Raw genomic sequence first — 21,392 nt, 5'->3', positions numbered from 1 at the left:
AGTGAGTGCAGCTCTGGAGTATAATACAGGATGTAACTCAGGATCAGTACAGGATAAGTAATGTAATGTATGTAAACAGTGACTGCACCAGCAGAATAGTGAGTGCAGCTCTGGAGTAGAATACAGGATGTAACTCAGGATAAGTAATGTAATGTAGAACGTTGAATACAGCTCCAGAGTATAATACAGGACTTGTGTACACATCTCTTCCTGAATAATCGGCAGGTGGAGAAGATGTATAATTTACATTTCAAGAATCTGGCCTCGGTGAACGTCAGTCGCTGTGTTTATTTTATGGTTATACTAGTTGTCACCCACATTTTTCATAATCAGAAAGTCATCAATGACTTTTTTCTTTTTCTAAACTAGAGGAGGGGGACCTTTTTCATTACTGTAGTTCCTTATTGCTGTGCTGCTGTCACTAGTTCTGATTTACAGCACGGCTCGGTTTTATTGCTTGTCAGGAGATTTTTGGGTCACTTTGCAACTTGACCTCAGACAAATATCTAAACATTGAACGTGATGCATGACAGATCTGCTGGGTTTATGGAGTGGTGACAAGTTAATAGGTGACAGCATCTCAACGCTGGGCTTCTGTACAGGTCACCAGAAGGCTGAGTGTCGCCCATTATACAAAGGAGACAGCACTAGGGATTTATTCTAAATGTACAGAGCTGCACTCACTATTCTGCTGGTGGAGTCACTGTGTACATACATTACATTACTTATCCTGTACTGATCCTGAGTTATATCCTGTATTATACTCCAGAGCTACACTCACTATTCTGCTGGTGGAGTCACTGTGTACATACCTTACATTACTTCTCCTGTACTGATCCTGAGTTACATCCTGTATTATACTCCAGAGCTGCACTCACTATTCTGCTGGTGCAGTCACTGTGTGCATACATTACATTACTTATCCTGTACTGATCCTGAGTTACATCCTGTATTATACTCCAGAGCAGCACTCACTATTCTGCTGGTGCAGTCACTGTGTACATACATTACATTAATTATCCTGTCCTGATCCTGAGTTACATCCTGTATTATACTCCAGAGCTGCACTCACTATTCTGCCGGTGGAGTCACTGTGTACATACATTACATTACTTATCCTGTACTGATCCTGAGTTACATCCTGTATTATACTCCAGAGCTGCACTCACTATTCTGCTGGTGCAGTCACTGTGTACATACATTACATTACTTATCCTGTACTGATCCTGAGTTACATCCTGTATTATACTCCAGAGCTGCACTCACTATTCTGCTGGTGGAGTCATTGTGTACATACATTACATTACTTATCCTGTACTGATCCTGAGTTACATCCTGTATTATACTCCAGAGCTGCACTCATTATTCTGCTTGTGCAGTCACTGTGTACATACATTACATTACTTATCCTGTACTGATCCTGAGTTACATCCTGTATTATACTCCAGAGCTGCACTCACTATTCTGCTGGTGCAGTCACTGTGTACATACATTACATTACTTATCCTGTACTGATCCTGAGTTACATCCTCTATTATACTCTAGAGCTGCACTCACTATTCTGCTGGTGGAGTCACTGTGTACATACATTACATTACTTATCCTGTACTGATCCTGAGTTACATCCTCTATTATACTCCAGAGCTGCACTCACTATTCTGCTGGTGGAGTCACTGTGTACATGCATTACATTACTTATCCTGTACTGATCCTGAGTTACATCCTGTATTATACTCCAGAGCTGCACTCACTATTCTGCTGGTGGAGTCACTGTATACATACATTACATTACTGATCCTGAGTTACATCCTGTATTATACTCCAGAGCTGCACTCACTATTCTGCTGGTGGAGTCACTGTATACATACATTACATTACTGATCCTGAGTTACATCCTGTATTATACTCCAGAGCTGCACTCACTATTCTGCTGGTGCAGTCACTGTGTACATACATTACTTATCCTGTACTGATCCTGAGTTACATCCTGTATTATACTCCAGAGCTGCACTCACTATTCTGCTGGTGCAGTTACTGTGCACATACATTACATTACTTATCCTGTACTGATCCTGAGTTACATCCTCTATTATACTCCAGAGCTGCACTCACTATTCTGCTGGTGCAGTCAATGTGTACATACATTACATTACTTATCCTGTACTGATCCTGAGTTATATCCTGTATTATACCCCAGAGCTGCACTCACTATTCTGCTGGTGGAGTCACTGTGTACATACATTACATTACTTATCCTGTACTGATCCTGAGTTACATCCTGCATTATACTCCAGAGCTGCACTCACTATTCTGCTGGTGGAGTCACTGTGTACATACATTACATTACTTATCCTGTACTGATCCTGAGTTACATCCTGTATTATACTCCAGAGCTGCACTCACTATTCTGCTGGTGGAGTCACTGTGTACATACATTACATTACTTATCCTGTACTGATCCTGAGTTACATCCTGTATTATACTCCAGAGCTGCACTCACTATTCTACTGGTGGAGTCACTGTGTACATACATTACATTACTTATCCTGTACTGATCCTGAGTTACATCCTGTATTATACTCCAGAGCTGCACTCACTATTCCGCTGGTGCAGTCACTGTGTACATACATTACATTACTTATCCTGTTCTGATCCTGAGTTACATCCTGTATTATACTCCAGAGCTGCACTCACTATTCTGCTGGTGGAGTCACTGTGTACATACATTACATTACTTATCCTGTACTGATCCTGAGTTACATCCTGTATTATACCCAAGAGCTGCACTCACTATTCTGCTGGTGCAGTCACTGTACATACATTACATTACTTATCCTATACTGATCCTGAGTTATATCCTGTATTATACTCCAGAGCTGCACTCACTATTCCGCTGGTGCAGTCACTGTGTACATACATTACATTACTTATCCTGTACTGATCCTGAGTTACATCCTGTATTATACTCCAGAGCTGCACTCACTATTCTGCTGGTGCAGTCACTGTGTACATACATTACATTACTTATCCTGTACTGATCCTGAGTTACATCCTGTATTATACCCAAGAGCTGCACTCACTATTCTGCTGGTGCAGTCACTGTACATACATTACATTACTTATCCTATACTGATCCTGAGTTACATCCTGTATTATACTCCAGAGCTGCACTCACTATTCTGCTGGTGTAGTCACTGTGTACATACATTACATTACTTATCCTGTACTGATCCTGAGTTACATCCTGTATTATACTCCAGAGCTGCACTCACTATTCTGCTGGTGCAGTCACTGTGTACATACATTACATTACTTATCCTGTACTGATCCTGAGTTACATCCTGTATTATACCCCAGAGCTGCACTCACTATTCTGCTGGTGGAGTCACTGTGTACATACATTACATTACTTATCCTGTACTGATCCTGAGTTACATCCTGTATTATACTCCAGAGCTGCACTCACTATTCTGCCGGTGGAGTCACTGTGTACATACATTGCATTACTTATCCTGTACTGATCCTGAGTTACCTCCTGTATTATACTCCAGAGCTGCACTCACTATTCTGCTGGTGCAGTTGCTGTGTACATACATTACATTACTTATCCTGTACTGATCCTGAGTTACATCCTATATTATACTCCAGAGCAGCACTCACTATTCTGGTGGTGCAGTCACTGTGTACATACATTACATTACTTATCCTGTACTGATCCTGAGTTACATCTTGTATTATACTCCAGAGCTGCACTCACTATTCTTCTATTGCCGTCACTGTGTACATACATTACATTACTTATCCTGTACTGATCCTGAGTTACATCCTGTATTATACTCCAGAGCTGCACTCACTATTCTGCTGGTGGAGTCACTGTGTACATACATTACATTACTTATCCTGTACTGATCCTGAGTTACATCCTGTATTATACTCCAGAGCAGCACTCACTATTCTGCTGGTGGAGTCACTGTGTACATACATTACATTACTTATCCTGTACTGATCCTGAGTTACATCCTGTATTATACTCCAGAGCTGCACTCACTATTCTGCTGGTGTAGTCACTGTGTACATACATTACATTACTTATCCTGTACTGATCCTGAGTTACATCCTGTATTATACTCCAGAGCTGCACTCACTATTCTGCTGGTGCAGTCACTGTGTACATACATTACATTACTTATCCTGTACTGATCCTGAGTAACATCCTGTATTATACTCCAGAGCTGCACTCACTATTCTGCTGGTGCAGTCACTGTGTACATACATTACTTATCCTGTACTGATCCTGAGTTACATCCTGTATTATACCCCAGAGCTGCACTCACTAATCTGCTTGTGCAGTCACTATATACATACATTACATTACTTATCCTGTACTGATCCCGAGTTACATCCTGTATTATACTCCAGAGCTGCACTCACTATTCTGCTGGTGCAGTCACTGTGTACATACATTACATTACTTATCCTGTACTGATCCTGAGTTACATCCTGTATTATACTCCAGAGCTGCACGCACTATTCTGCTGGTGGAGTCACTGTGTACATACATTACATTACTTATCCTGTACTGATCCTGAGTTACATCCTGTATTATACTCCAGAGCTGCACTCACTATTCTGCTGGTGGAGTCACTGTGTACATACATTACATTACTGATCCTGTACTGATCCTGAGTTACATCCTGTATTATACACCAGAGCTGCACTCACTATTCTGCTGGTGGAGTCTCTGTGTACATACATTATATTACTTATCCTGTACTGATCCTGAGTTACATCCTGTATTATACTCCAGAGCTGCACTCACTATTCTGCTGGTGTAGTCACTGTGTACATACATTACATTACTTATCCTGTACTGATCCTGAGTTACATCCTGTATTATACTCCAGAGCTGCACTCACTATTCTGCTGGTGGAGTCACTGTGTACATACATTACATTACTGATCCTGTACTGATCCTGAGTTACATCCTGTATTATACACCAGAGCTGCACTCACTATTCTGCTGGTGGAGTCACTGTGTACATACATTATATTACTTATCCTGTACTGATTCTGAGTTACATCCTGTATTATACTCCAGAGCTGCACTCACTATTCTGCTGGTGCAGTCACTGTGTACATACATTACTTATTCTGTACTGATCCTGAGTTACATCCTGTATTATACTCCAGAGCTGCACTCACTATTCTGCTGGTGCAGTCACTGTGTACATACATTACATTACTTATCCTGTACTGATCCTGAGTTACATCCTGTATTATACTCCAGAGCTGCACTCACTATTCTGCTGGTGTAGTCACTGTGTACATACATTACATTATTTATCCTGTACTGATCCTGAGTTACATCCTGTATTATACTCCAGAGCTGCACTCACTATTCTGCTGGTGGAGTCACTGTGTACATACATTACATTACTTATCCTGTACTGATCCTGAGTTACATCCTGTATTATACTCCAGAGCTGCACTCACTATTCCGCTGGTGCAGTCACTGTGTACATACATTACATTACTTATCCTGTTCTGATCCTGAGTTACATCCTGTATTATACTCCAGAGCTGCACTCACTATTCTGCTGGTGCAGTCACTGTGTACATACATTACATTACTTATCCTGTACTGATCCTGAGTTACATCCTGTATTATACCCAAGAGCTGCACTCACTATTCTGCTGGTGCAGTCACTGTGTACATACATTACTTATCCTGTACTGATCCTGAGTTATATCCTGTATTATACCCCAGAGCTGCACTCACTATTCTGCTGGTGCAGTCACTGTGTACATACATTACTTATCCTGTTCTGATCCTGAGTTACATCCTGTATTATACTCCAGAGCTGCACTCACTATTCTGCTGGTGCAGTCACTGTGTACATACATTACATTACTTATCCTGTTCTGATCCTGAGTTACATCCTGTATTATACCCCAGAGCTGCACTCACTATTCTGCTGGTACAGTCACTGTGTACATACATTACATTACTTATCCTGTACTGATCCTGAGTTACATCCTGTATTATACTCCAGAGCTGCACTCACTATTCTGCTGGTGGAGTCACTGTGTACATACATTACATTACTTACCCTGTACTGATCCTGAGTTACATCCTGTATTATACTCCAGAGCTGCACTCACTATTCTGCTGGTGCAGTCACCGTGTACATACATTACATTACTTACCCTGTACTGATCCTGAGTTACATCCTGTATTATACCCAAGAGCTGCACTCACTATTCTGCTGGTGCAGTCACTGTGTACATACATTACTTATCCTGTACTGATCCTGAGTTATATCCTGTATTATACCCCAGAGCTGCACTCACTATTCTGCTGATGCAGTCACTGTGTACATACATTACTTATCCTGTACTGATCCTGAGTTATATCCTGTATTATACCCCAGAGCTGCACTCACTATTCTGCTGGTGCAGTCACTGTGTACATACATTACATTACTTATCCTGTTCTGATCCTGAGTTACATCCTGTATTATACTCCAGAGCTGCACTCACTATTCTGCTGGTGCAGTCACTGTGTACATACATTACATTACTTATCCTGTACTGATCCTGAGTTACATCCTGTATTATACCCAAGAGCTGCACTCACTATTCTGCTGGTGCAGTCACTGTGTACACACATTACTTATCCTGTACTGATCCTGAGTTACATCCTGTATTATACTCCAGAGCTGCACTCACTATTCTGCTGGTGGAGTCACTGTGTACATACATTACATTACTTACCCTGTACTGATCCTGAGTTACATCCTGTATTATACTCCAGAGCTGCACTCACTATTCTGCTGGTGGAGTCACTGTGTACATACATTACATTACTTACCTTGTACTGATCCTGAGTTACATCCTGTATTATACTCCAGAGCTGCACTCACTATTCTGCTGGTGCAGTCACTGTGTACATACATTACATTACTTATCCTGTACTGATCCTGAGTTACATCCTGTATTATACTCCAGAGCTGCACTCACTATTCTGCTGGTGCAGTCACTGTGTACATACATTACTTATCCTGTACTGATCCTGAGTTACATCCTGTATTATACTCCAGAGGTGCACTCACTATTCTGCTGGTGCAGTCACTGTGTATATACATTACTTATCCTGTACTGATCCTGAGTTACATCCTGTATTATACCCCAGAGCTGCACTCACTATTCTGCTGGTGCAGTCACTGTGTACATACATTACATTACTTATCCTGTACTGATCCTGAGTTACATCCTGTATTATACTCCAGAGCTGCACTCACTATTCTGCTGGTGGAGTCACTGTGTACATACATTACATTACTTATCCTGTACTGATCCTGAGTTACATCCTGTATTATATCCAGAGCTGCACTCACTATTCTGCTGGTGCAGTCACTGTGTACATACATTACATTACTTATCCTGTACTGATCCTGAGTTACATCCTGTATTATACTCCAGAGCTGCACTCACTATTCTGCTGGTGGAGTCACTGTGTACATACATTACATTACTTATCCTGTACTGATCCTGAGTTACATCCTGTATTATACTCCAGAGCTGCACTCACTATTCTGCTGGTGCAGTCACTGTGTACATACATTACATTACTTATCCTGTACTGATCCTGAGTTACATCCTGTATTATACTCCAGAGCTGCACTCACTATTCTGCTGGTGCAGTCACTGTGTACATACATTACATTACTTATCCTGTACTGATCCTGAGTTACATCCTGTATTATACTCCAGAGCTGCACTCACTATTCTGCTGGTGCAGTCACTGTGTATATACATTACATTACTTATCCTGTACTGATCCAGAGTTACATCCTGTATTATACTCCAGAGCTGCACTCACTATTCTGCTGGTGCAGTCACTGTGTACATACATTACATTACTTATCCTGTACTGATCCTGAGTTACATCCTGTATTATACTCCAGAGCTGCACTCACTATTCTGCTGGTGCAGTCACTGTGTATATACATTACATTACTTATCCTGTACTGATCCAGAGTTACATCCTGTATTATACTCCAGAGCTGCACTCACTATTCTGCTGGTGCAGTCACTGTGTACATACATTACATTACTTATCCTGTACTGATCCTGAGTTACATCCTGTATTATACTCCAGAGCTGCACTCACTATTCTGCTGGTGCAGTCACTGTGTACATACATTACATTACTTATCCTGTACTGATCCTGAGTTACATCCTGTATTATACTCCAGAGGTGCACTCACTATTCTGCTGGTGCAGTCACTGTGTACATACATTACATTACTTATCCTGTACTGATCCTGAGTTACATCCTCTATTATACTCTAGAGCTGCACTCACTATTCTGCTGGTGGAGTCACTGTGTACATACATTACATTACTTATCCTGTACTGAGCCTGAGTTACATCCTGTATTATACTCCAGAGCTGCACTCACTATTCTGCTGGTGGAGTCACTGTGTACATACATTACATTACTTATCCTGTACTGATCCTGAGTTACATCCTGTATTATACTCCAGAGCTGCACTCACTATTCTGCTGGTGCAGTCACTGTGTACATACATTACATTACTTATCCTGTACTTATCCTGAGTTACATCCTGTATTATACTCCAGAGCTGCACTCACTATTCTGCTGGTGGCAGTCACTGTGTACATACATTACATTACTTATCCTGTACTGATCCTGAGTTACATCCTGTATTATACTCCAGAGCTGCACTCACTATTCTGCTGGTGCAGTCACTGTGTACATGCATTACATTACTTATCCTGTACTGATCCTGAGTTACATCCTGTATTATACTCCAGAGCTGCACTCACTATTCTGCTGGTGCAGTCACTGTGTACATACATTACTTATCCTGTACTGATCCTGAGTTACATTCTGTATTATACTCCAGAGCTGCACTCACTATTCTGCTGGTGCAGTCACTGTGTACATACATTACATTACTTATCCTGTACTGATCCTGAGTTATATCCTGTATTATACTCCAGAGCTGCACTCACTATTCTGCTGGTGCAGTCACTGTGTACATACATTACTTATCCTGTACTGATCCTGAGTTACATTCTGTATTATACTCCAGAGCTGCACTCACTATTCTGCTGGTGCAGTCACTGTGTACATACATTACATTACTTATCCTGTACTGATCCTGAGTTACATCCTGTATTATACTCCAGAGGTGCACTCACTATTCTGCTGGTGCAGTCACTGTGTACATACATTACATTACTTATCCTGTACTGATCCTGAGTTACATCCTCTATTATACTCTAGAGCTGCACTCACTATTCTGCTGGTGGAGTCACTGTGTACATACATTACATTACTTATCCTGTACTGAGCCTGAGTTACATCCTGTATTATACTCCAGAGCTGCACTCACTATTCTGCTGGTGGAGTCACTGTGTACATACATTACATTACTTATCCTGTACTGATCCTGAGTTACATCCTGTATTATACTCCAGAGCTGCACTCACTATTCTGCTGGTGCAGTCACTGTGTACATACATTACATTACTTATCCTGTACTTATCCTGAGTTACATCCTGTATTATACTCCAGAGCTGCACTCACTATTCTGCTGGTGGCAGTCACTGTGTACATACATTACATTACTTATCCTGTACTGATCCTGAGTTACATCCTGTATTATACTCCAGAGCTGCACTCACTATTCTGCTGGTGCAGTCACTGTGTACATACATTACATTACTTATCCTGTACTGATCCTGAGTTACATCCTGTATTATACTCCAGAGCTGCACTCACTATTCTGCTGGTGCAGTCACTGTGTACATACATTACTTATCCTGTACTGATCCTGAGTTACATTCTGTATTATACTCCAGAGCTGCACTCACTATTCTGCTGGTGCAGTCACTGTGTACATACATTACATTACTTATCCTGTACTGATCCTGAGTTACATCCTGTATTATACTCCAGAGCTGCACTCACTATTCTGCTGGTTCAGTCACTGTGTACATACATTACTTATCCTGTACTGATCCTGAGTTACATTCTGTATTATACTCCAGAGCTGCACTCACTATTCTGCTGGTGCAGTCACTGTGTACATACATTACATTACTTATCCTGTACTGATCCTGAGTTATATCCTGTATTATACTCCAGAGCTGCACTCACTATTCTGCTGGTGCAGTCACTGTGTACATACATTACATTACTTATCCTGTACTGATCCTGAGTTACATCCTGTATTATACTCCAGAACTGCACTCACTATTCTGCTGGTGGAGTCACTGTGTACATACATTACATTACTTATCTTGTACTGATCCTGAGTTACATCCTGTATTATACTCCAGAGCTGTACTCACTATTCTGCTGGTGCAGTCACTGTGTACATACATTACATTATTTATCCTGTACTGATCCTGAGTTACATCCTGTATTATACTCCAGAGCTGCACTCACTATTCTGCTGGTGCAGTCAGTGTGTACATACATTACATTATTTATCCTGTACTGATCCTGAGTTACATCCTGTATTATACTCCAGAGCTGCACTCACTATTCTGCTGGTGCAGTCACTGTGTACATACATTACTTATCCTGTACTGATCCTGAGTTACATTCTGTATTATACTCCAGAGCTGCACTCACTATTCTGCTGGTGCAGTCACTGTGTACATACATTACATTACTTATCCTGTACTGATCCTGAGTTATATCCTGTATTATACTCCAGAGCTGCACTCACTATTCTGCTGGTGCAGTCACTGTGTACATACATTACATTACTTATCCTGTACTGATCCTGAGTTACATCCTGTATTATACTCCAGAACTGCACTCACTATTCTGCTGGTGGAGTCACTGTGTACATACATTACATTACTTATCTTGTACTGATCCTGAGTTACATCCTGTATTATACTCCAGAGCTGTACTCACTATTCTGCTGGTGCAGTCACTGTGTACATACATTACATTATTTATCCTGTACTGATCCTGAGTTACATCCTGTATTATACTCCAGAGCTGCACTCACTATTCTGCTGGTGGAGTCAGTGTGTACATACATTACATTATTTATCCTGTACTGATCCTGAGTTACATCCTGTATTATACTCCAGAGCTGCACTCACTATTCTGCTGGTGCAGTCACTGTGTACATACATTACTTATCCTGTACTGATCCTGAGTTACATTCTGTATTATACTCCAGAGCTGCACTCACTATTCTGCTGGTGCAGTCACTGTGTACATACATTACATTACTTATCCTGTACTGATCCTGAGTTATATCCTGTATTATACTCCAGAGCTGCACTCACTATTCTGCTGGTGCAGTCACTGTGTACATACATTACATTACTTATCCTGTACTGATCCTGAGTTACATCCTGTATTATACTCCAGAACTGCACTCACTATTCTGCTGGTGGAGTCACTGTGTACATACATTACATTACTTATCCTGTACTGATCCTGAGTTACATCCTGTATTATACTCCAGAGCTGTACTCACTATTCTGCTGGTGCAGTCACTGTGTACATACATTGTATTACTTATCCTGTTCTGATCCTGAGTTACATCCTGTATTATACCCCATAGCTGCACTCACTATTCTGCTGGTGGAGTCACTGTGTACATACATTACATTACTTATCTTGTACTGATCCTGAGTTACATCCTGTATTATACTCCAGAGCTGTACTCACTATTCTGCTGGTGCAGTCACTGTGTACATACATTACATTATTTATCCTGTACTGATCCTGAGTTACATCCTGTATTATACTCCAGAGCTGCACTCACTATTCTGCTGGTGGAGTCAGTGTGTACATACATTACATTACTTATCCTGTACTGATCCTGAGTTACATCCTGTATTATACTCCAGAGCTGCACTCACTATTCCTCCACATTTGATAGTGTCAGTGCCAGCTGCTGATTAGGAGGAGGTACTTTGATGATTTCTTTTTCTATACGCTAATGATTTTGGTGATTTTGTGTCTTTAGGTTGTTGCTTTTTGTGATGTTGATGCCAAAAAAATTTCCAAAGGTTTCTACACATTTGAAGAATCTGAGGTGAGAGACGGGAAACTTTGTAGCAATACTACAACTCCCAGCATCTAATTTCACTTTAAAACTAAAGTGGTCCACACAGTTGAGATTCGTGATGCTGTTTGGAAGCAGCAGCCCCATTAACAGCGCTCGCCACCATTGGCCACGCCCCTTTATTGTCAGCGCTCACCCCCCATTGTCAGCACCCCCTTATTGTCAGCTTTCGCCCCCCATTGTCCACGCCTCCATTGTCAGCGCTAGCCCTCCATTGTTCGTTCTTGTCCTCCATTATCCGCGCTCGCTCCCATTGTCAGATCTCGCCATCATTGTCCGCACCCCCTTATTGTCAGCGCTCGTCCCCTGCCCTTCCATGTGAGCAGCGAGATCTGGATTGTATCATGGAGAAGACTAATGACATCACCCTGAGAGGGTGAATAGAGCACGGAGACAGCAAAGCACAACATGGGGTCAGACTGCTGCCTGTGCTGCACCATGCTTTACACTGCAGCTCTCCTCTATCAGGGTACAGCTATGATCTATGACCCCAGCTTAAGTGGATTGTCTGTTGGAGCCTAGGGTACTGTGAAATCCACCCATCTCATCAAAGACTCAGGCTACTCTTTTATCTCTCTTTCCATGCTTTACACTGCAGCTGTCCTCTGTCAGTGATTGCAGTTTAGCTACACTGACTAGCTCAGACTTCTTCATGCTTTATATTGCCTTTCTGCTCCAGTAAGCCATGTGACAGTGATTGTACTGTCCATAGCTGTAGCTTAATGGAGCAGTGATGCAGTGTAAAGCATAGCTACAGTATAGAACAGTCAAACGTCTGAGCCTTGTGATGAGACAGGGTGGATTTAAGGTATCTCCCACAGCGATAGGTAATATAGCTACTGGAATGACTGATCATGGTTGAGTACTGATGGAGGACAGCTGCAGTGTAAAGCATAGGAGAATCATAATTCAGTAGCCTGAGCCGCTGATGAGATGGGAGGTGGATTTCAGATTTCCTCAAGCTCCAGTAGACAATGAAGCTAACCTGAAGTCACGGTGCATAGTTGTGGCTTGAGCAGTGATGCAGTATAAAGTATGGGGCCGTATACAGCAGGAAGAGATCTCAGCCCTGTGATGAAACTGGTATTTGCAAGGCTGCACCAGACAATGTCACTGTTCATAGCTGCAGTTTAGTGGATCAGAGATGCAGTATAAAGCATGGAGGCAGTACTGAATAGGAAGAAGAGATGGGATGCATTTCTATCTCGGGCTCCAATAGACAATGTATCTAAGCTGGAGTCATTGCTTACTGGAGCAGAGAGACAGTGTAAAGTATGGGGGCAATATAGAACAGACAGAAGTCTGATACCTATAATGAGACGTACCTCAAACTCCATTAGACAATGCAGCTGAAACTGATCATAGATATGTCCTAACGGAGAACAGCTGCAGCGAAAAGCATGGAGGAGAGAAAAAGCAGTCGTCTGAGCCTCTGATGAGGTAGTAGGTGGATTCCAAACTTCTTTATACTCCAATAAGCAATCTGGAGTCACTGTCTATATATGTTATACTAGAGTAGTGATGCAGTGTAAAGCAATATAGAACAGACAAATGGGATTTGTATCTCAGACTGAGTCACTGAACATAGCTGTGTTCTAATGGAGGACAGCTGCAGTGTAAAGCATGGATGAGAGAGAAAGCATTAACCTTAGAAGAGGCATGAGGTGATTTTCTGGCTCCAGTAGACAGTGCAGCTCAGCCGGAGCCCCTGACATGGTGGCACATGTAATTCTTCTTCATTTCTTCCAGAAGCACCCAAAGCCCCGGATCCCGATCCTGCACTTCTCCGAAGCCAAATCCCCATTTATCATCTGTGTCAAACTGGTGAGTGATCCTGAGGAAAGTCCTGTAATGACCGCCTGTATCACAATGTGTGGAGTGGCTGACACCAGCGAGGTAATAGCTCAGGAGCCGTGACCTCTAGCAGCTCCCATCTGGACTACAAGTTGCTGCCTTTCCTCATGGCTGACTGTGCCGGGGGCTCCTCCAACATTCAAGATGAGAGAGAGGCAAGGGGTTAACCCTTGGAGGTGCTGGAGGGTCTGATTATAGACCCCAGACCCAGCAGTTATGGCCGCCTCCTCAGATGTGGTCGGGAAGCGGCCGCCCCAATGCTATAGAAATACTTCACAGGCGGCAAATCTGAAAAGTCGTAAACACAACAAAAGACCCGCGGATCTGCTGCTCCGAAGCCACATTAGACCGGGGGTCCGCCCTGAACCCCACCCGGCTATTTATAGACAGCCCCCCACATCTTACGCTGCGGCCACGCTCCCTGCACGCTCTTCTCATGTGGTCACATTCATGTATATGGATCAAAAAAAGAGTGCGAAACGGCACTCACCTGCAGGGGGCGACCTCGGACACCAGCATTGGCTGCAGTATACCAGCCAGTGTCCGGGATGTGTTGGAGTTACCACGTTTTGTTATTGGTCCAGTGCAAAATGAACTACCGTTTTGTGTATACAGCTCCTATGTAGAATTATGCGTCTCCATGGTTACACCCAGAACTATGATGACCCAATGGCCGTAGCACTTAGATCTCTCCCATAGGTCGCCACAGGATCGCCATTCTGCCGCTCGCTTATGAAGGGTTAACTCCGGCTGGTCGTTAGGATCTCACTGCCTTTCACCAGATTCTTTCCAGACCCTATAAAGAAGAGAATAAAGCTGGGATTCAGGAGCTGTGGCAGCGAGGCTGCAGGTGTTACCTTTGATGTATTAATGACTTGAAGGAACGTGCTGGGATGAAGAAAACCCGCTGCTCCGCGCGGCAGCAGGAGGAGGGCGCCTTCTAATATTCACCTTGTTTATTTATTTACCCTTCTGTATTATGCTTGCTCTGGGGTCGCCATGGTAGCAGTTTTTAGACTTTACATCATGTGACCTCCATTCCTGTCAACGTGTTCTTCTGATTGGTTGATGCTACCACGACAACCCCAGAGCAAGCGCAATGAGTGCAAAAAACTCCACATGGTGCAAAGAAAACAGAAAATACCCATGTCTGCTCCTCTTTCAAGATCTCTGCTTGCTATCAGTGAGTGTACTTATTCTTGAGTCTTGACTTTTTTATCTCTCACAGCTGAGGGTTTGTAACAATTATATCCAGTCTAGACCATCACCTGCGCCAAAGCCTGTATTACCAAAATATAAAAAATAAAGTGTTTTAGAAAGTTGTTATTTGCTGATATGTCGCTTTTTAGTACTGATCCCATGGACAGGGGAGGGTCTGGATATACTGACCGTGTCCTCTCCTCTGCAGGACCTAACAGGAGGAGGGTTTGAGGACAATCTGCGATCTCTGAACCTGAAGGAGGGAGAAGATTATTATCACTTTAGCTGAGGCTGCTCCACAGGTATTCTAATGTTTGGATGCTGGTGCAGCCTGTGGTGGAGCCCCCTGGGGTGCAGCATGTGGTGGAGCCACCTGGGGTGCAGCATGTGGTGAAGCCACCTGGGGTGCAGCACGTAGTGGAGCGCGATGGGGTGCACCGTGTGGTGCAGCACGTAGTGGAGCGCCCTGGGGTGCAGCGTGTGGTGGAGCCACCTGGGGTGCAGCACGTAGTGGAGCGCGATGAGGTGCACCGTGTGGTGGAGCCATCTGGGGTGCAGCACGTAGTGGAGCACCCTGGGGTGTAGCGTATGGTGGAGCGCCCTGGGGTGCAGCGTGTGGTGGAGCTCCCTGGTGGGGTGCAGCGTGTGGTGGAGCTCCCTGGGGTGCAGCGTGTGGTGGATCCCCCTGGGGTGCAGCTTGTGGTGGAGCCCTCTGGGATGCAGCACATGGTGGAGCCACCTGGGGTGCAGCACGCAGTGGAGCGTGATGGGGTGCACCGTGTGGTGGTGCCATCTGGGGTGCAGCACGTAGTGGAGCTCCCTAGGGTGCAGCGTGTGGTGGAGCCCCCTGGGGTGCAGCGTGTGGTGGAGCCCCCTGGGGTGCAGCGTGTGGTGGAGCCCCCTGGGTTGCAGCGTGTGTTGTGAAGCCCCCTGGGGTGCAGCGTGTGGTGGAGCCCCCTGGGTTGCAGCATGTTGTGGAGCCCACTGAGGATCAGCGTGTCGTGGAGCCCCCTGGGGTGCAGCATGTGGTGGCGCCCACTGGGGTGCAACGTGTGGTGGAGCCCCCTGTGGGGTGCAGCGTGTGTTGGAGCCCCCTGGGGATCAGCGTGTGTTGGAGCCTCCTGGGGTGGGGTGCAGCGTGTGTTGGAGCCCCCTGGGGATCAGCGTGTCGTGGATCCCCCTGGGGATCAGCGTGTGGTGGAGCTCCCTGGGGTGCACCGTGTGGTGGAGCCCCCAGGAGTGCAAACGTTTTTAGACTTGACATAAATTTTGGTTTTCACAAAGTTTGCTGCTTCAGTTTTTATGCATTAACCCTAGGTTGTTATGAAGAGCGAAGAGATGAATTGCAATCAGTCCTGGCCATGAAAAATTCATTTCATGACATAGAAAAGCATTTTCACTTCATTTCATCCGAAAAATGAACTGTTTATATCATATCAGTGATCTTCTTGTGAGCTCAGGAGAAAGCGTTAACAAGGACAAGGCAGCTGATATCACTCTGTCCTGCTGATTGAATTATAAGAGTCGACTGGTAGCTTTAGAAGGGGGCTAGTGTTTAATATTATTGTCTTCTTCTGTTAACCATGGTTACCGCCAAGAAAACACGTGCAGTCATCATTGCTTTGCATCAGAAGGGCTTTACAGGCAAGGACATTGCTGCTTGTAAGATTGCCCCTAAATCAACCATTTATCACTTGTTGTGAAGAAGGTGTTAGGACGCCCAAGAAAGTCCATCAAGTGCTAGGACAGTCTGATAAAGAGGATTCAGCTGCGGGTTCAGTTTAACCAGTGCAGAGCTTGCTCAGAAATGGCAGCAGGGGGTGTCAGTGCATCTGAACGAACAGTGAGGTGAAGGATTTTGGAGGCGGCTTAGTGTCAGGAAGGGCAACAAAGAAGCCACTTCTTGATGTTTTTCTTGGAGAGGACAGACTGACGTTCTGCAGGAGGAACAGGGACTGGACGGGGGTAAAGTTATTTTCTCTGATCAAGTCCCCTTCAGACTGTTTGGGACATCTGAAAGAATGATTGCCCGGAGAAGAAAAAGCAAGCGCTACTATTAGTCTAGCTCCTGGCAACAGTAAAGCATCCTGAGACCACTCGTGTGGGGTTACTTCTCACTTACAATTTTCCCTAACAACACGGCCATTAATAAAGAATGGGATCTAAACATCCCCCAAGAGCAACTTCTCCTAATGATCTAGGAACAATTTGGTAATGATGCTTTTTCCAGGATTATGGAGACCATGTCACAAGGCAAAAGGGATAAATAAGTGGCTCGTAGAACAAAGCATTTATATTTTGGGTCTAATGTTGACCAAGAAACTCCCCGGATCTTAACCCCAATGAGAACCTGTGGTCAGGGCACAAAACGCAACACTGATGAGACAAGAATGGGCGATCATCAGTCAGGATCTAGCCCAGAAGCCAATATTCGGCAGCCAGGGCGAAGGGCAGAAGGCTGGAGAAATAAGGGGCAGCGTTGGAAATATTCAGTTCTTTCCATAAACTTTAAATTGACCTTCAGTAACCAGAAAAACATCCGACTAAAAGCTAAAAAAAAAACGTAAAGTAGCAAAATGTGAAAACCAAAATGTGTGTCAGTCTCAAAACTTTTGGCCACAACTGTAATATGTGGTGGAGCCTCCCATGGTGTATGTGGTGGAGCCCCCCCGTTGTATATGTGGTGGAGCCCCCCCGTTGTATATGTGGTGGAGCCCCCCCGTTTGTATATGTGGTGGAGCCCCCCCCGTGGTGTATGTGGTGGAGCCCCCCCCCCGTGGTGTATGTGGTGGAGCCCCCCCCGTGGTGTATGTGGTGGAGCCCCCCCCCGTGGTGTATGTGGTGGAGCCCCCCCCGTTGTGTATGTGGTGGAGCCCCCCCCGTTGTGTATGTGGTGGAGCCCCCCCCCGTTGTGTATGTGGTGGAGCCCCCCCCGTTGTGTATGTGGTGGAGCCCCCCCCCGTTGTGTATGTGGTGGAGCCCCCCCGTTGTGTATGTGGTGGAGCCCCCCTGTTGTGTATGTGGTGGAGCCCCCCGTGGTGTTTGTGGTGGAGCCCACTATGATGTATGTGGTGGAGCCCCCCGTGGTGTTTGTGGTGGAGCCCCCCCGTTGTATATGTGGTGGAGCCCCCCTGTTGTATATGTGGTGGAGCCCCCCCCTTTGTATATGTGGTGGAGCCCCCCGTGGTGTATGTGGTGGAGCCCCCCCGTGGTGTATGTGGTGGAGCCCCCCGTGGTGTTTGTGGTGGAGCCCCCCGTGGCATATGAGGTGGAGCCCACTATGATGTATGTGGTGGAGCCTCCCGTGGTGTTTGTGGTGGAGCCTCCCGTGGTGTTTGTGGTGGAGCCCCCCCGTGGTGTATGTGGTGGAGCCCCCCCGTGGTGTATGTCGTGGAGCCCCCCGTGGTGTTTGTGGTGGAGCCCCCCCGTTGTATATGTGGTGGAGCCCCCCCGTTGTATATGTGGTGGAGCCCCCCCGTGGTGTATGTGGTGGAGCCCCCCCGTGGTGTATGTGGTGGAGCCCCCCCGTGGTGTATGTGGTGGAGCCCCCCCGTGGTGTATGTGGTGGAGCCCCCCCGTGGTGTATGTGGTGGAGCCCCCCCGTGGTGTATGTGGTGGAGCCCCCCCGTGGTGTATGTGGTGGAGCCCCCCCGTGGTGTATGTGGTGGAGCCCCCCCGTGGTGTATGTGGTGGAGCCCCCCGTGGTGTATGTGGTGGAGCCCCCCGTGGTATATGTGGTGGAGCCCCCCCGTGGTGTATGTGGTGGAGCCCCCCGTGGTGGAGCCCCCCGTGGTGTTTGTGGTGGAGCCCCCCGTGGCATATGAGGTGGAGCCCACTATGATGTATGTGGTGGAGCCTCCCATGGTGTTTGTGGTGGAGCCCCCCCGTGGTGTATGTGGTGGAGCCCCCCGTGGTGGAGCCCCCGTGGTGTTTGTGGTGGAGCCCCCCGTTGCATATGAGGTGGAGCCCACTATGATGTATGTGGTGGAGCCTCCCATGGTGTTTGTGGTGGAGCCCCCTGTGGCATATGAGGTGGAGCCCACTATGATGTATGTGGTAGAACTCCCTGTGGCATATGAGGTGGAGCCCTCCATGTGGTGTAGTATTTGCTGGAGCCCTCCGTGGTGGAACCCTCCATTTAGTACATGTTGGAGACCCCCGTTTAGTACACAGTGGGGCCCCTCTAAGCCGCTCTCTCTCTTTCAGCTTCTTTTCTACTATGGAAGGGCAGGATCCAAAAAATAACACCTGAGCACGAGGGGAGCGATGAGCAGCACCATGAAGAGACGGAGGCTGAGGTGGAGGCTGCGGTACATGAGGCCGATGGGCGGCCTCCAGCAATCAGTTACTGTAACAGCGGACAATGCTCATCACCTCGACCTGATGACCCGGGGGTCACTGACACAGCTGTACATTCACCTTTCATCTCCTGTCCTAATACTTCTCACAGCTGGAGGTTTGCTACAGTATCAGGCAAGAGTCCAGACTGTTCTGCTCACAGAGGATTGTCCAGGCAATGCAAGTAGTATTAGAAATGGAGGGGACTCGGCCTCCCAGGAAAGTTTCCATTTGATTTGATCCATTAGATTTGATTTTTCTCTCTTAAAGACACAGTAGCCTCGTCCATTCTGTGTAATGATCCGACCGCCTTCCTCACACCGGATGGATGGCGCCTGCGATTTGTTAGTACATAGTCTGCGTCCTTCCCAGGACTACAGCTCCCAGCATTCCTGTCCCTGTGTTGTGGATGAGACGTGAAGTGTCAGCACTTCTCCTGTAAACACATCAGCGGGATCCCGCCGCCGTACAAGGAGGAGACGGGATCATGGAGTAATTCACAGCAGGTGTCAGTACAAGAAGCATCATCCTGCTACAGGCGTGATGGGTGGATGGCATGCCAGACATGATGGGTGGATGGCGCCTCCTGCTGGCCGCCATCAGGCCTGCGCTGAAAGAATCCACACCTGTTGAATCCATCAAGGTTTTGTCTAGGTTTTTCATGTCTGTGAACTGCAGCCATCAAGGGGCAGAGGTGGTGGTTGTATTCAGCCACAGTGACGTGACTGCTGCAGCCAATCACAGGTGACACTATCATCGAGGGCACTCAAAGTCAGAGATCTTGCAAATTACTAAACGGCTGGATGATACAGAACCCGGGTGCAGCTCTTTATTCGGGGTCTGTGGGGGGTCTTACTAATGCATTCCTGGCAGGGAAGAATACACCTACGGACATTTGCATCACATTAGTTACTCCACTCCCCATCCGCTGGATCCCTAACCCTCGCACTCCCATACACAGGGTCCTGGGTGACTTCTCCTCTCACCTCCAACACCAGGGAGGTTGTATGAACCTTCAGCCTCACTGAGGATGTCAATGGGTTAATTCCTAAGGATGAGCGAATCAATTCGAAATCATTCAAAATTCGCTTAAAATTTCCCCAAATTTTGCAAAATTTACAGGGCCCAGGAAGGGGTTAAAAGCGAATAAACTACCATGCTGACCTGTCTTCTCGCCCATTCTTGCCGCCCCCTAGCCTTCAGGAGCTGCTCCAGCTCTGGCCTCCTCTTCATTCTTATGACTAGGCCATAACGTAAAGACTATATAAGGTCCCCCCCCCTCTCTGGGGTCGGGAGACCTCCGATCAATAATTTACTTTTTTTCAACGCCAGTTGGGGACATTTGATTTGCATCAAATATGGCGGCCAAATTCAAGCAAATTCGAATTTCGGAAGATTCGCTAATTTCTTGTTAACTCCTTAACAGCCAAGCAATTTTTCACTTTGTTTTTATCCTTTATTAAATTTTTGAGGGAAGAGAATAATGAAAGAAAGAAAAACAAAAACCTGCAATTTTTGAGATTATTTTTCAAAAGAAGTTTACTGTATGGGGGGGGGAGGGGACGAAAAAAACAACTTGGTAACCGGTCAGCACCCCTGTGATTGTATTGCTATGGTCCATGGCATCTATGGGGGTTAAACTGCTGGAAGAGCTCACTGGGGTATTTCCATCTCTTGACATTAAGGGGACCCAGGTACTATCTGTGAAATAAAGGTGGGTGAGTCCATGAGCATGCTGATACATGATGTATATGAGCTGGACTATAAGCTGGTATAAGTGCAAAGTGTAGGAGCATGTTCACACTGTGGTCATTTCCCAAATAAAACCCAAGCAACGAAAACAAAATGAGCATATACCCTACATCA

The 21,392-nt window shown here is 45.6% G+C and overlaps 1 protein-coding gene across 5 annotated transcripts in view; it reads left to right on the top strand.

Moving 5' to 3' along the window:
- Positions 1-21,029, top strand: part of B3GNTL1 (UDP-GlcNAc:betaGal beta-1,3-N-acetylglucosaminyltransferase like 1) — a 213,542-nt gene extending 192,513 nt beyond the window's left edge. For 4 of the 5 annotated variants that reach the window (XM_073682420.1, XM_073682419.1, XM_073682423.1 and 1 more), the window contains 4 exons: positions 12,036-12,104; positions 13,884-13,958; positions 15,397-15,490; positions 19,395-21,029. In XM_073682420.1, the coding sequence (XP_073538521.1) occupies positions 12,036-12,104; positions 13,884-13,958; positions 15,397-15,477 (225 nt within the window). In that variant the 3' untranslated portion in view covers positions 15,478-15,490; positions 19,395-21,029. The remainder of the gene's footprint in view (positions 1-12,035; positions 12,105-13,883; positions 13,959-15,396; positions 15,491-19,394) is intronic. The other variant, XM_073682421.1, reaches the window with a different exon arrangement.
- Positions 21,030-21,392: the final 363 nt, after the last annotated feature.

This window comes from Phyllobates terribilis, unplaced genomic scaffold (genome assembly GCF_046119375.1).
Source record: "Phyllobates terribilis strain yellow unplaced genomic scaffold, ASM4611937v1 Scaffold_5__5_contigs__length_657084704, whole genome shotgun sequence".
Lineage (NCBI taxonomy): Eukaryota > Metazoa > Chordata > Amphibia > Anura > Dendrobatidae > Phyllobates > Phyllobates terribilis.
This window is presented reverse-complemented; position numbering and strand designations above follow the sequence as displayed.